Source organism: Camelina sativa, chromosome 20 (genome assembly GCF_000633955.1).
Source record: "Camelina sativa cultivar DH55 chromosome 20, Cs, whole genome shotgun sequence".
Lineage (NCBI taxonomy): Eukaryota > Viridiplantae > Streptophyta > Magnoliopsida > Brassicales > Brassicaceae > Camelina > Camelina sativa.
Window position 1 is genome coordinate 890,678 of NC_025704.1, and position 15,279 is coordinate 905,956.

A 15,279-nucleotide genomic window follows, 5' to 3' on the forward strand; every position below is an offset into this window, starting at 1 on the left:
TGAGCTCAAAGAAAGAGGGTTTTCACCAGACATAACCACATTAAATTCCATGGTCTCTATTTATGGAAGAAGGCAGATGGTGGCAAAGGCGAACGAAGTCTTGGACTACATGAAAGAAAGGGGTTTCACACCAAGCATGGCGACCTACAATAGCCTCATGTATATGCATAGTCGGTCTGCTGATTTCGGAAAGTCAGAGGAGATCTTGAGGGAAATACTGGCTAAGGGAATCAAGCCAGATATCATATCATACAACACAGTCATTTACGCCTACTGTAGAAATACTCGGATGAGAGATGCATCTAGAATGTTCTCAGAGATGAGGGATTCAGGGATTGTCCCTGATGTTATCACGTACAATACGTTTATCGGTTCTTATGCAGCTGACTCAATGTTTGAGGAGGCCATCGGCGTCGTTAGGTACATGATCAAGCATAGTTGTAGACCAAACCAGAACACCTACAACTCAATTGTCGATGGATACTGCAAGTTAAACAGGAAAGATGAGGCAAAACTGTTTGTCGAAGATCTGAGGAATCTTGATCCACATGCTCCCAAAGGCGAGGATCTCAGGTTACTGGAACGGATACTGAAGAAATGGCCATAGTTAATTGTTGATGAGAAATCGCACAGTGAACTTGTCAAACCCTGACTTCAAATCTGCTGTAAGTGTTAATTTTTTACCATAACTACCATGCTCGTTGAGCATGTGTGGCACCTTTTGTGTTTGTACTTAGAGAGAAAAAGTCTCACCATATGCCTTTCAAATTTCAATTGGGATAAACTGTTAGAAATAAGAATATTTCATAGTTAATGTGTGTTAAATCTGTAATCATTCCAATGAATGAAGGAGTATTGTTGCCTTTGTGATATATGTAGACATATCAACTGCTGGCTTTGGCATTGATTTCAATCTAACCATGAAATATTCTGAAACACTTTGATGTTGCAGAGGGAGGTCCTGAACACGCTTGTAGCTGTTAGTGCAGGAGAAGCACTCAAGAAGTGATAAATCTTCTTGGTGACTCATAGTAAGAATTGTCTGTGCATAAGAGTTAAATGTATATTGACCATAACTGTTAGAATCCCAGATTAGTTGTTAGAAGCCTGATCATGTTGTTCTCTTAAGGTTCGTATTAAGAGTTATTGTGGCTCTTACCTAATGGACTATTTGATCTCTGCATTAGGTGTACTGTGTCAGATGCTTCTCACGGTTATCGTCTGAGAAGATGATAACCGAGGCGTCACAAACAAGAGGGACACATATGGCAGTATCGGTCAGAACCAGTACGTCCGGGGATGGTAAATATATATATGAGTCGAAGTGTGTGTAGAAAATGTTTAGCAATTGTATCGTCTTTTTGATAGTTGTTCGTGGCTTATGTAGTTTCTCTTACAGCTAGCAAGTCTTATTATAAACCCATAGATACATATAGTGTCTTCCATGTTTTCTCTTGAGCCTTTTTGTTTGTTCTTGTTTGTTGTCAAGAACCAATATTCCAAAACGCGGTTAACAATCAGGAAACCGAACCGTGTTGGTGAGTCCTATCAAATCAAAGCAAACCAAGGCAGATAAAACAAGCTCCTAATGTCTATTGATATACAAACATTGCCGATTTAAGTATCTGCCAAACTCCCGATCCTATGAGAAGAACTGTTCATCGCAGCAGGTGTTCTATGCTTTTTTGGCTTAAAATAGTCCTAATCAAATAATGAGGAATTATTCATTAACCAATGTCTGTGACCAAATTATTAGATAGAGACTATGCGACATAGAAAGTCAAAGAGAAAAGACATCCACTAGAGTGAGTTTGGTAGAGAGAAGAGAGCTCATGAAATGAAGTCACGAAGAAGATTAAATTATTTAATGTGGGTTTACAAGGCCCAATTGAGTTTTATTATTCTACAAAATTTTAATTCAGATTGTGAATACATAAAGACAGCTGTTGTTGGATCATGGGACTTTAAATTCTGCTGGACCTAATTGGGCCTTTCGGCCTTTTTATAATTCCACTTGCACAAATTACGGGAATACCCTTTCAAGAAACCCTAAGTTGCTGAAATGTGCTTTAAAAGCACACAGCCTCATTCGCAGACTCTCGTTTCCAGCCAAAAAAACTCAAAATGGTTGCTTCAGCCGCCGCACGACCCCTCATCTCCGTCCAAGGACTTGACGGTGACATGAGCACCGATCAATCCACCACCGTCACTTTACCCGACGTCATGACTGCTCCCGTTCGACCAGACATCGTCAACTTCGTCCACGCCCAGATGTCCAACAACAGCCGTCAGCCTTACGCAGTCTCCAAAAAGGCTGGTCACCAGACCTCCGCCGAGTCTTGGGGAACTGGAAGAGCCGTGTCCCGTATCCCTCGTGTTCCCGGTGGTGGAACTCACCGTGCCGGTCAAGCCGCGTTCGGTAACATGTGTCGTGGTGGTCGCATGTTTGCTCCGACTAAGATCTGGAGACGCTGGCACCGTCGCATCAATGTCAACATGAAGAGGCACGCGATTGTTTCTGCTATCGCCGCTACAGCTGTTCCTGCTCTTGTGATGGCTCGTGGTCACAAGATCGAGAATGTTCCTGAGATGCCTCTTGTTGTAAGTGACTCAGCTGAAGCCGTGGAGAAGACTTCGGCTGCGATCAAGGTTTTGAAGCAGATCGGTGCTTATGACGACGCCGAGAAAGCTAAGAACAGTATCGGAATCCGTCCTGGTAAAGGTAAAATGAGGAACCGTCGTTACATTTCTAGGAAAGGTCCTCTTGTAGTGTATGGAACCGAAGGATCAAAGATTGTGAAAGCTTTTAGGAATCTTCCTGGTGTTGAGCTTTGTCACGTTGAGAGGCTTAACTTGTTGAAATTAGCTCCTGGTGGTCACTTAGGTAGGTTTGTGATTTGGACTAAGTCAGCTTTTGAGAAGCTTGAGTCTATCTATGGCTCGTTTGAGAAGCCATCTGAGAAGAAGAAGGGTTACGTCTTGCCTCGTTCGAAGATGGTGAATGCTGATCTTGCTAGGATTATTAACTCTGATGAGGTACAGAGTGTGGTGAACCCGATTAAGAAGGATGCTAAGAGAGCTGTTCTTAAGAAGAACCCATTGAAGAACCTTAATGTGATGCTCAAGTTGAATCCTTATGCTAAGACTGCTAAGAGGATGTCTCTGTTGGCTGAAGCTCAAAGGGTTAAGTCTAAGAAGGAGAAGCTCGAGAAGAAGAGAAAGGTCGTCACTAAGGTAAACACAATTCTCTTTTTTCTCTATGCCTGGTGATATATAGCATATAAGATACTAAGGCTTTTGATGTAGATTGTGTGTTTTCATTACTATACTACGTATGAAACAAATTGAGTTTGAATTTGAATCAGTTTCAGTTGAATAAGTCGCTTTTGCTACACAGTCTATACTGTGTTGACCAAGGCATCATATGGGATACAATTTGGTTTTGTTTATTGATGTTTGAATGGTTCTTTGATTGATTAAGATTGGTTTTGCTGAGAGACTCAATGTTTTAGTGTCATGTACATTAATCGAAATTCTTGACATTGTTGAGTTCATGTGTTTACTTTAAACTAATCAATTGTATTTTTGATTAGTTTTGTGTTGTTTACCTGTTGCGTTTTAGAAACTTAAAGTTGTCTCTTTTTATTGACTTATTGTTTTCTTTTGTTAACCCTAGGAGGAGGCACAAGCTATCAAAGCAGCAGGCAAGGCTTGGTACCAGACTATGATCTCAGACAGTGACTACACCGAGTTTGATAACTTCACCAAGTGGCTCGGTGCTAGTCAGTAATAATGCTTTCTTCATCGCAGTTTCTTTCATATTTAGGCAAAGATTTTGGTTATCTGTTTTATTATCTGCGTTTGTCTTGGACTTTTCTGGGATTTACTTTCGTGAGGTATTATGTTGTTGAGTTGGTAAGAGTATTTTTAAGAACTATGAACATGTTTTTCAAACTCTTTTCAATCTTCCCCCTTGGTGCCTATACTCCCAATTCAAACAATTGTCATGACTTGATAAGAACAAGTGAAACTTCAAGTCGTTCGTAATATTGGGTATACAACACTTGTTTGCTAACACTACCTTACTATTCCAGCTGTTAGTTTGCTAGGTCTTGTATGGTCTACTAAATTAGCAGCTTTAGTCACCTTCCCTGTAAATTACGAGATTCATTTAAATATTTCAATATATATCCGTCCAAAAAAAAGGTGGTATCCACCCGATCAAGATTCGTCTCAGACCTTGGGCCAGAAGGCCCAGAACTAACCAGTGTCCAGTACGATAGATATAAGTTGTATGTTGACTTCCTTGTACCTCAAGTTTTCTTAAAAGTTTGGAAAATAACAGAAGAAAACAAAATGCAAAAGTAAGATCTTTTTCTTTTGTCAACAAAGTAAAGATTTTGTTTTAATTACTTGGAAATATGAATATATTAACTCCAAAAAAAGGTTTAGTCATAACTTTCCGTATAATTTGGTCAGATAACAACAACTTTCGTCTCTTCTTTCCTTATAAATTGCAAGGAACCTACAGTTAGAATATTATGGAAGATTTTCTGTGTAATTATGGTACTTATCAATAATACTATTTTTAATCTAGTCCATAATCTGATCGATAGACACTTCTTTTCAACTTCTTTAACCAAAACGTCATTTAGATTAGTTATCGCGAAAAAATCGGGTTCAACTGTATATATAAATTGGTATTTCATAATACTTGTTTCGGAGATATTGCCTTGATTTTCTCTTAGGAAAAATATATATATACATAGTTTGGCTAATTTGACGTGTGGTTTATTAGACCTTCTTCCTATACCAAAACCCTAAAAAGTAAACGACTTAAAGAAAGAAAGCAATTAACTTTGTTACTTATATAGCTTTTAGTAATAAAATTAAAGAAAAAAATCCAGTGACCAAAACAAAAAACAAAAAAAGAAAGCCAAAAGAAGAGACTAATTAAGGCTATTAATAATCAATACCATAAAAGATGAATTAAATTGTGTAAGCTAAGCAAAAAGCTTTTGGGATTTAATTGTATGGTTTAAAACTGTTAATAACGACACGTGTCGCACACAGCCCATATGAGGCGGTGCTAAATACTCTGATCCCTAAAATCGAAAGAATACACATCCGTTGGATCTTCCTTCATACCAGTTTTAAAACCGTACGATCTAATCTTCCGTAGTTCTCAGTGTGCTAGTCCGCAGACGATAAAGTCTTGAAACATTAGAGGGTCTGTCTAATTAAACAAACCATAGTCTCTTAGCAAATAAGCTAAAGGCAAAATAAAGAAAATACATAGAGAGAGAGATATTATTGTTATATATATATATATATATCTAATGTGATTTCTTCTTCTTCTTCTTCTCTGGAGATGATTATAAATTCCCTAGGATTATAAGAAAAAAAAAACCCTAGATTCTCACCACCTCTTCTTCTTCTTCTTCTTCAATCTCTCTGAGAATTTTACCAATCTAAAACGATTGGGTCAAAAATCTGGTGAAACTTGAGAAGGTGTGTGTGATTTTACCCAACCAGTTCCTTTGATTTTACTGCGATCATGATCGTTGCTTCTTCTGATTTTTTTATTTTGTGTTGATCGTGATTACTGTTTCGAATCTGTTTCTCGATTGTTTATATCAATCTTTGTTTGTTCTCGCTAGTGAACCCTCTCTCTGTGTTTTTTGCTTCAAGTGTGTGTGTGTGTGTAAATAATCGTCTGTGTTTGTGTTGATTCATGGAGATTTGGTTTTGATAAGAATTGCAGTAATTAAAAAAAAACCCTAATTTTGTTTGATGTTTTATTTTCCACTGATTTTGGGTACTGAGTGATTGACTCTTAAGTTGTACCTTTCTTATCTTCTTATTTTTGTTTGTGGTTTGTGTTTAAAGTGGGGGAGATGTGTTTGGTATTGAAAAGAATTTAACTTTGATTTTGTATGATGACAGGTTGAGGAGATTAGATAATTTAATTTGAAAGATTTTTTTTAAGTTATGGAGAACAGAGGCCAGAAACGAATGGAGGTTGTGGAAGAGTTACCTGCTGATAAGAGAGCTTGTAACTCACAAGATTTCAGGCCAAGCACCTCTGGATCATCTGTTCAGGCTCAAGATAACGGTGCCACCAGTCCAGGACATGATCAGGATCAGGTTGATGCCGATATGGATACTTCTTCATCTGCTTCCCCTTCGAGTCGATCAGATGAAGAAGAACATGAAGAAGAACACGATAAGGAATCAGATGAAGAAGAAGAACAAGATAAGGAATCAGATGAAGAAGACGAACAAGATAAGGAGGATTCTGACTATGGATCCTGCGATTCTGATGAGGAAGATTCCAGACAAAGGGTGCTTGAGGAGTATCAGAGAGGGAGATCATCTGATGATCAAGGGAAATTGAAGTCTCTTTTGTCTACTTTGAGTGGAGAAACCGATCCTTCAGGGCAGTTATCCGGGCTTACTGAATTATGCGAAGTTTTGTCATTTTGTACTGAAGAGTCCCTGTCCGACACAATGGCCCACAAGCTCTCACCGGTGCTTGTAAATTTAGCTAAGCATGAGAACAATGCAGATATTATGCTGCTCGCCATTAGAGCTATTACTTACTTGTGTGATGTTTATCCGCCTTCAGTAGCAATACTTGTAAGACATGAGACTATTCCTGCTCTCTGTCAAAGACTGTTGACTATTGAGTACTTGGACGTTGCTGAGCAGGTATGTTATACTTTTAACCACATGAACCTATTGTTTACAACTAACGAAAAGCTTGTTTTCATTGGTATGTCATACTAACTATTGACTGGTCTAGTGTTTGCAAGCGCTTGAGAAAATATCCCGAGATCAGCCAGTAGCCTGCTTGAATGCTGGAGCAATTATGGCTGTGCTTTCGTTTATCGATTTCTTCTCAACAAGTATACAGGTTAATCATCCCAATAAAATAACCTTGCTATGTCAGATTTCTTGCTTTTCTATTATCGTGACTTGGTTTAGGTCAAATGGGTGACTTTACAAGACTTACCGTTTCAACATCGCATTTGCTTCAGAGAGTCGCAATTTCTACTGTGGTCAATATATGTAGGAAGCTTTCATCTGAGTCTCCCTCGCCTTTCATGGATGCTGTTCCTATATTATGTAATATTCTTCAATACGAAGATCGACAGGTCAGAATTTGTTTCTTTTGTTTCTTTTTCCCACTGAATCAAAAAAATTTCTGCGAGTTTTTATGTGTCCTTTTTGCAGTTGGTTGAGAATGTGGCTATTTGCTTGACAAAAATAGCAGATCAAGTTAGTGAGTCGCCTGCAACGTTGGATCAACTGTGTCGGCATGGACTAATTCACCAATCAACACATCTCTTAAACTTGAATAGCCGCACTACCCTGTCTCAACCTGTTTACAATGTACCTGAGATTTTTCTTCTCCATTTGTTTGTCCTTTCTTTTCATTGCATAAATATAACATCATGCACTTTTACTTTGGCTGGCAGGGTGTGATTGGATTGCTGAGAAAACTTTCTTCTGGTTCAACTTTAGCTTTCAGAACGTTATATGAACTTAACATTGGCTACAGATTAAAAGAAATCATGTCCACGTATGACATTTCTCATTCAGTGTCTTCTACACATGTTATCAATGCATGCTCCTCCAATCAGGTTTGTGTTTTATTATTGATCACTTTTATATTTATTGGTACTCCAACAGAGGGTCTTCTTTGCAAAATAGTCATGTAGCCAAATAACATTAGGTGGATGGATTTTATGTAAATTTTTTTAAGAATGCGGTGATATTGGTATTAATGTTGGTTGAAACCAAACTTACAATTCAGGTGCATGAAGTCTTGAAGTTGGTAATTGAGCTTCTTCCAGCTTCATCCGTTGAGGATAATCAGCTGGCATTGGAAAAGGAAAGTTTTCTTGTCAATCAGCCTGATCTTTTGCAACAATTTGGAACTGACATGGTTCCTGTTATGATTCAGGTTATTTCCGACATACAAATTTTTTATTCTCTGTAAATATGAAGTTTCTGATTATTTCTCTCTTACAGTAATGATAAATCTTTTAAATTCTTTGTAGGTGCTAAACTCTGGAGCAACCGTTTTTGTTTCTTATGGTTGCATATCAGCAATTCACAAGCTGACTTGCTTGAGTAAGTCAGGTGATCTTGTCAAGTTGCTTAAGAACGCCAACATTTCAAGGTAACTTGTTTTGTAATTTTTTTCTGAGAGCTTTTAACCCTGATGTTTCTATCTAATAATAGTGCATTTCATGATGCTGCAGTGTTTTGGCTGGTATCTTGTCGAGGAAGGATCATCATGTGGTTGTAGTAGCGTTACAGCTTGCAGAAGTGCTTCTTGAGAAATACAGTGATACTTTTTTGAATTCCTTTATTAAGGAAGGTGTTTTTTTCGCTATTGAAGCACTCTTAAATTCTGATAGAGGGCAACAAAATCCGGTATCTGGTTTCATTCAGGGATCATCTGACGTTTCACAAAAGCCTGCTACGAAAGAGATTGTGAAATGCTTGTGCCAATCTTTTGGAAAATCACTATCCTCGTCTTCACAAACATGTAAGATTGACACTGATACTGTCAACATTCTTGCAACACGTATCAAGGAGAGTTTCTTTGGACCTGAGGTATTCAACTCTGAGAAAGGCTTGACAGATGTCCTTCAAGACCTCAAGGTATTGTCGGAAGCACTTAGCGCTTTGATGACTGTACCCATTGATGCACATGTCCTGCATGATGAGAAATTCTTCTCAATATGGAACCAAATCAGGGAAAGGCTGAATGGAAGGGAATCTGTGTCCACTTTTGAATTTACAGAGAGTGGAGTTGTAAAGTCACTGGCTGATTATCTCTCTAATGGACTCTATCAACGGAAACTTAGCAAAGGGGATCCTGAATGTGATACTTTACCGTTTGTTGGTAAGAGATTTGAGGTGTTCACAAGATTACTTTGGTCTGATGGTGAGGCAACTCCATCCGTGTTAATAGAGAAGCTCCAAAATTCCTTATCTTCTCTGGAAAACTTCCCAATCGTCTTAAGTCAATTCTTGAAGCAAAGGAACTCATTTGCAGCTATTCCGAATGGGCGTTGCACAACTTATCCATGCCTAAGAGTTCGTTTTCAGAAAGCAGAGGGGGAGACTTCTTTGCGTGATTACTCCCAAGACTTTGTTACTGTTGACCCACTGTGCTATTTCGATGATGTCAATCAATACATGTGGCCTAAAGTGAATATAGAACCAGTAGAGTCTGTGGAAGCAAAAGATCAAGCTATAGAATGCCAATCTTCTCAGTTGCAGTCAACTTCGATATCTTGTCAAGGTGAAAGCTCAACTCCTATGGAGTTGGACAGTGCACCTTCTGATGCACCTCAGTTTCAGGTAATTTCGAAGCTCCCTTTAATCTTTAGTCTTATGGAAGTAGCATATGCAACCTTTCTTTTTTATCATCAAGAATTTTTGGATTACGATTGATTGAAACTTTATTCAACTTGAGTTCAGAAAAAGCAATAATGTACTAGAACTGAATTCTTTGCACCTGAAAGTTTTCGAGATGCAAAGAATTCAAGATGAGCATTAGGTGGTGTATATTGGTTATTGGTTTACTTGAGAAGTTGAGATGAAGTTGTCTTCATAGGTGTCTTTCCTTCTCTTTAAACTTTATTAATCTTTTGTGTATCTGGAATTTTGTTGTGTCAAGGGATCTCAAGTGGAAGATCAGACGCAGCTTCCCGTGCTGTCTAGTGGTTCAGAACAACAAGATGCTTCCTCCTCCGAAAAGGAGGATGCGCTGCCTAGACTTTTGTTTCGTCTCGGAGGGCTTGAACTAGACCGCTCTTTGGCTGTATACCAGGCTATTCTCTTGCACAAACTGAAATCAGAAAATGAAACTACCAACGGTTCAAAGCTTAGTGGACCCCACTACATCACTTACGAAAGGGCTGCACAACTTGGGGATTCTAGTAAAAATCTGGTTCCACCCGATTCTATGGAAGATAACGAGTATCGCCCATTCTTATCCTACTTGTTTGCCCATAGACTTGCTTTGCGCCTCAAGGGGTCAAGTCCTCCTGCCTATGACATATTGTTCCTGCTTAAGAGTCTGGAGGGCATAAACAGATATCTTTTTCACCTGATTTCTCTGGGAAGGATTAATGCTTTTGGAGAAGGTAGGCTGGAGAATTTGGATGATCTGATGGTGCTAGTTCGTCCTGTGGCACATTCTGAATTTGTTAGCAGTAAGCTTACAGAGAAGTTAGAGCAGCAGCTTCGTGATTCTTTTGCTGTGTCAACGTGCGGTCTGCCACCATGGTTTAATGATCTAATGGATTCATGTTCATTTCTGTTTAGTTTTGAAGTCAAATCAAAATACTTCCGACTTGCAGCCTTTGGTTCACAGAAAATCCATCATCACCCACAGCACCTTAGCAATTCAAATGGTGAAGGGCGCCCAGTAACTGGCAGTTTACCACGTAAAAAGTTCTTAGCTTGCCGTGAAAAAATTCTAGAGTCTGCTGCAAAAATGATGGAGTTATACGGCAACCAGAAGGTGGTCATTGAGGTTGAATACAGTGAAGAAGTCGGAACTGGTCTTGGGCCAACGCTGGAGTTCTATACGCTAGTCAGTAGGGCATTTCATAATCCGGAACTTGGTATGTGGAGGAGTGATTGTAGTTCCTTGGTTGGAAAGCCAAGCGAACACTCAGGGGTTTTGGCCTCTCCTTCAGGACTCTTTCCACGCCCTTGGTCAGGTACATCAGCTGCTTTTTCAGATGTGCTGCAGAAATTTGTTCTATTGGGGACAGTGGTAGCAAAGGCTCTACAAGATGGACGAGTCTTAGACCTTCCTTTTTCCAAAGCCTTCTATAAACTAATCCTCGGACAGGTAAAATTGGGTTCTTCAAGCATCTCATTCCAACATTTTGGTTGAGAATTTTACACAAGTTTTCTTGTAGGAGTTGAGTTCATTTGACATCCACTTTATTGACCCTGCACTTTGTAAAACACTGGTGGAATTGCAAGCTCTGGCCCGTAGGAGAAAGGTTTTCGCAGAAGCACAGGGTAATTCTCGTGCAGCCAAGTGTGATTTAAGTTTCCATGGAACAAAGATTGAGGACCTTTGTCTTGAATTTGCGTTGCCTGGCTACACGGACTATGATCTCGCTCCCCATTCTGATAATGATATGGTATGTAGTGTGTTTTAGTTTTGTGAATAAATCTTTCTCTTAAGATCCTTGAACATGTGGATTAATGGCTACGCCCCTTCTCTTTCTAGGTAAGTTTGGATAACCTCGAGGAATATATCAAGGCTATTGTCAATGCCACAGTATGTAGTGGGATCCAAAAACAGGTTGAAGCATTTCGGTCTGGATTTAACCAAGTACGTAGTCTTCTTCTCCTTAGCTACATTCTATTCTATAGATTTAATCTTAATCATTCCTTCTATACATGCTCAATTCAGGTTTTCCCTATTGAACATCTTCGGATTTTCAATGAAGAGGAGCTGGAAACTATGTTGTGTGGAGAACGCGATCTCTTTAATGTAGGTTAACGTTTAGATGTTACGTGTTGAGTACGGTTTTTCATTAGCTGAAAAGAGTAATTTCTTTGCAGATGAATGAAGTCTTGGATCACATCAAGTTTGATCATGGATATACTTCTAGCAGCCCACCAGTTGAAAATGTTTGTTTTTTAAATCTCAACTACTTTTCTTTCTGAATTTTGTTGATCTTTTTCCGGATCAAACTAGAAGTGCTAAATTGTTCTGTATTCCAGTTATTGGAGATTCTGCATGAGTTTGACAAGGAGCAACAACGAGCCTTTCTGCAATTCGTAACAGGATCTCCCCGGCTACCTCATGGCGGTTTAGCGTCTCTCAATCCTAAACTAACAATTGTCCGCAAGGTCCAATCTGAATGAAAACTTCCTCTGTGTTATTTCTCACATCTTGTGATCTCTCTTTTTTTTCTCATCAGCCTTTTTCTCTGTTTATTTTGTTGTTTAACAGCATGGTAGCGATTCTTCAGAGACTGACCTGCCTAGTGTGATGACATGCGCCAATTATCTGAAGCTTCCACCTTATTCTTCCAAAGTGATATCTCTCTTCATCTTTTGTTAACCATTCTCTTAAGCCGGTTTTCTCTGGACAAAACCTGTTTCTCAGGATCGATCTCACTCTGTCGTGTTTTCCTGTTTGTTTGTGTCTGTGTGTTTGCAGGAGAAGATGAAGGAGAAACTGATGTATGCCATAACTGAAGGTCAAGGTTCCTTCCATCTCTCTTAAGTTAGTTTCTTGTAAAAAAAAAGTTAGCAGAAGCGGTAGGGGATTGTGAGAAGAGAAGAGTGGATTGTTAGAAGAAACAAGAGGAAGCTCTTCTTCTCTATTCACATGGTTCTTTTTCTTTGAAGTTTTTTCTTCTTTTTAGGATTTTGTACAAAAGAGTAAGTACTAGTAGTAATAAGTAGAAGAAGTAGGACAAACAAGAAAAAAAGAAACTCTCTTTTGGACTGATGTGAAAAGTTGTACATAAAAAAAACTTTCCTAAAATGGTTCTAATATTATTTTTATATTAATTTGAGAAATTAGACTGTAAAATTTGAAATTTGTGTGCATGGGAAAAATGAAAAATAAATTATAGGTGACAAAAATAATTCTTTTTTTTCTTCTCTAAAGATAATAAATGTCCAAAAAGACATCAAAGAGGGAACTGATCGATGTTCACATGGCTGTTTTTTTCTTTTTCTTTGGTGAATCTTATTTATGTGATCATTAGGTAGGACTAGAGTAGCAATGTCAATGTGGGTATTATAATAAATGATATTGTCTTCTTGCCCATATCTACTTTTTCAGACAACCTTACTTCTTTATTTTCAACATGTCACGTCGATATTTTAACCAATAAAAAGGATGATATTTTCCTTTTATTGGTATATGAACTACAGATCCATTAATTGGATTCTACCTAGTCATATCGTACATCGTAATAGCCAATACATTTCGAGTTCGAAAGACGTTGATGTTTTTCATTTTTTTTTATAATCGGCTGAACTACCCATCATCAAGCAGCTAATTAAGATTATAAGATATTTTGTATTACGGACACACACACACACACCGACACACGGTATAAGAATCAAAGTTAGCCTTCCGCAGTTGTTTCATTGATAACATTACGCAGTCGGCAAAACATTATGATAAACGTAAAACAATTCATTGTCACTGATATTAATGAGTTACTCTTTTGGTAGTGCAACAATAATTTTGGCAAGCGACTTGGCATCTCCAAAAGCAGATGGCACAGCAAACACAACCCCTTTTGAGACAGACCCAACCCAACATGACCTAGCTTCAAGTCTTTCCCCAAACGCTAAATCCTTATTAATTACTCTATCATCTGTCTCCTCCAAATCGCCACCGCAATCGCAATCGCTAATAGCTTCATCTTTAGACGAATGTATCTCTACCTTCATACCATCACTATCTTCGCCAGAACCTAGTTCCTTGACGAACAAGAAAACATCCGCACTCGTTTTTTTGCGGGCCACGATGCATGCTGGTGACATTTTCAGGCATGTTTTGGCCCGAAGAACAACGGGTTCACCGCGGTCGAGAACCGAGGCTGACCTCGTAAATTCAGTGAGGAACTTCTTAAAGTTTTGTTTGAGAGAAGGGAGGTAAAAGATTGGTTTGACAGCTTTGGTATGGGAATGAGCTAAAGAGCTTTGGATTTGAACCCATTTGGTCAAGAAATCTGTCTCAAGGAGGAGATCGGCTAACAGGATGCTACAGCTTATCCCAACTGAATACCCACCACTCTCAAAATTAGTCACCTATTAACAAATACAATATTGGAAAGAAAATCTCAATATTTATTGATAAAAAGAAACATTGCTTAGACCTAATATATGATAAAGTAATATACATAAATAAATAAATTGTAGAGAACCTGAACATAGAACAATGGAGAGTACTGAGGTTCATCTTCATCAATGTCTTTCCAAAAGACAGTCTCTGCTTCAGCTCTGCTTTTGTCTCTTTTCACCATTTCAAGAAACTCCGGCAAACTCGCCGGAAACTGAGCCTCCAACAGCCTAACGCCACTGTCATTGGGCACGACCTCAAAACCATCCTCAGGCGCCGTCTTCCTCCTCCGTAGCCTACCGGAGAGCATCGGTTGCTCCGCCAAGGCTCTCCCTAACGACTCCTTGATCCACCCGGCGACTAACCACGCTTTCTCGCCACTAACATCACTTGCTTCCTTGTAATACGTAACTATGTTCAGTGTTCGCCGGAATATTCCAGCTCCGACGGCATCTCCAACAGATATGAAACGAACTTTACGGTGTTGCGTCACTTCCACCGGCATGACGCTCTGTACTCCGGCTATCATTGACTTGGGGATTTTGGTTTCCATTTTGGCTGTAATTGTGATATTGGCTTTAGCTAGACCGTGCTCTGCTTTTGGTGATCTTATACAATTTGCAAAACAAGAACTTTATACTTCTAATAAAGTTGTGCAAAAATCTAGCTAAAAAGTATGTATGAGATGTGCTTTTAATGTTATAAATGTAACTCAACAACAGTAAAAAAAATACAGATCCAATTTAAACCAACCTTGCATTAATTGATATCCAAATTAAATTAGTTATTGTTCTCAGTTTGCGACTTTGCGTAACAGGTTAATATGTAGATTTAATGATCATTGACTACAAGTAGTATTATTGAGACCTGAGTCAAGATTTGCAGTTGGGTGTTAGTGTTACTTCATGGTGCGGAAAAGTAAAACTTAATCTATATATCAAACCTGCAATGACTGTATTGACCTCTGTTAGTACCAACTAGCAATTGTGGTTGTGGTCTGTGGGTAACGTATTCAGTTTATGCATCTATATTTGTTTGTTTGCGTCCACATTTTAGACGATACAAAAATAGGTCGACAAAATATCTTCCATTCCTTAGAATTCATGTGATTCAAAGCTTAATTTGACAAGGACCAAACATATACCTATCAAATATTGCAGGAAAAAAGGATAAACCGAATCATTATATATCAAATCATTGAATCAATATATAAGTATTTATTTCCTAAATAAATTGATAAAAATCATTGAAGAAAAGAACAAGAACTAAAGCTCAAAATCCGATCCGTAAAAGGGCATTGATCACTTTGTACGTAACATGGCATCGTCGTCACTCATGCCTCCATCGACCAAATTACTAGCTTCAAAATTAAACATTAATTATGATATGGTTTGTCCTTAGAAGAACATCTAACTAAT

At 38.5% G+C, this 15,279-nt stretch overlaps 4 protein-coding genes across 6 annotated transcripts in view; 3 read left to right on the forward strand and 1 right to left on the reverse strand.

Moving 5' to 3' along the window:
* LOC104768458 (pentatricopeptide repeat-containing protein At5g02860-like) overlaps nucleotides 1-1,456 on the forward strand; it is a 4,319-nt gene extending 2,863 nt beyond the window's left edge. Inside the window, exons 2-4 of one of the 2 annotated variants that reach the window (XM_010492453.2) lie at nucleotides 404-665; nucleotides 953-1,031; nucleotides 1,188-1,456. In XM_010492453.2, the coding sequence (XP_010490755.1) occupies nucleotides 404-607 (204 nt within the window). In that variant the 3' untranslated portion in view covers nucleotides 608-665; nucleotides 953-1,031; nucleotides 1,188-1,456. Of the gene's footprint in view, nucleotides 1-72; nucleotides 666-952; nucleotides 1,032-1,187 lie in introns of both variants that reach the window. The other variant, XM_010492454.2, reaches the window with a different exon arrangement.
* LOC104768460 (60S ribosomal protein L4-2) lies at nucleotides 2,082-3,969 on the forward strand. Its single transcript, XM_010492455.2, has 2 exons — nucleotides 2,082-3,234; nucleotides 3,677-3,969. The coding sequence occupies exons 1-2, from the start codon at nucleotides 2,125-2,127 to the stop codon at nucleotides 3,788-3,790; spliced, it is 1,224 nt and encodes a 407-aa protein (XP_010490757.1). The 5' UTR covers nucleotides 2,082-2,124; the 3' UTR covers nucleotides 3,791-3,969.
* On the forward strand, nucleotides 5,283-12,547 carry LOC104768461 (E3 ubiquitin-protein ligase UPL4-like). 2 transcript variants are annotated; one of them, XM_010492457.2, is made up of 18 exons: nucleotides 5,283-5,511; nucleotides 5,947-6,211; nucleotides 6,254-6,711; nucleotides 6,806-6,916; nucleotides 7,041-7,157; nucleotides 7,237-7,395; nucleotides 7,482-7,646; nucleotides 7,820-7,969; nucleotides 8,067-8,188; nucleotides 8,271-9,381; nucleotides 9,701-10,885; nucleotides 10,956-11,186; nucleotides 11,276-11,380; nucleotides 11,462-11,542; nucleotides 11,614-11,682; nucleotides 11,776-11,904; nucleotides 12,008-12,091; nucleotides 12,218-12,283. In XM_010492457.2, the coding sequence occupies exons 2-18, from the start codon at nucleotides 5,992-5,994 to the stop codon at nucleotides 12,281-12,283; spliced, it is 4,563 nt and encodes a 1,520-aa protein (XP_010490759.1). In that variant the 5' UTR covers nucleotides 5,283-5,511; nucleotides 5,947-5,991. The 2 variants fall into 2 exon arrangements, with proteins under 2 accessions (XP_010490759.1, XP_010490758.1); XM_010492456.2 differs by having other exon boundaries at nucleotides 5,947-6,711; nucleotides 12,218-12,547.
* On the reverse strand, nucleotides 13,056-14,644 carry LOC104768462. The gene is made up of 2 exons (XM_019242088.1): nucleotides 13,947-14,644; nucleotides 13,056-13,830 (listed from the first exon to the last, which is right to left on the reverse strand). The coding sequence occupies exons 1-2, from the start codon at nucleotides 14,412-14,414 to the stop codon at nucleotides 13,234-13,236; spliced, it is 1,065 nt and encodes a 354-aa protein (XP_019097633.1). The 5' UTR covers nucleotides 14,415-14,644; the 3' UTR covers nucleotides 13,056-13,233.

Bases quoted from the DNA above. Each gene is read 5' to 3' on its own strand.
- LOC104768461 (XM_010492456.2), top strand. From the start codon at position 5,992: ATGGAGAACAGAGGCCAGAAACGAATGGAGGTTGTGGAAGAGTTACCT. The intron at 7,647-7,819 runs GTTTGTGTTTTA...CTTACAATTCAG, and splicing joins ATGCATGCTCCTCCAATCAG to GTGCATGAAGTCTTGAAGTT. The intron at 8,189-8,270 runs GTAACTTGTTTT...ATGATGCTGCAG, and splicing joins AAGAACGCCAACATTTCAAG to TGTTTTGGCTGGTATCTTGT.
- LOC104768460 (XM_010492455.2), top strand. From the start codon at position 2,125: ATGGTTGCTTCAGCCGCCGCACGACCCCTCATCTCCGTCCAAGGACTT. The intron at 3,235-3,676 runs GTAAACACAATT...TGTTAACCCTAG, and splicing joins AGAGAAAGGTCGTCACTAAG to GAGGAGGCACAAGCTATCAA.
- LOC104768462 (XM_019242088.1), bottom strand. From the start codon at position 14,414: ATGGAAACCAAAATCCCCAAGTCAATGATAGCCGGAGTACAGAGCGTC. The intron at 13,831-13,946 runs GTTCTCTACAAT...ATTTGTTAATAG, and splicing joins CTCCATTGTTCTATGTTCAG to GTGACTAATTTTGAGAGTGG.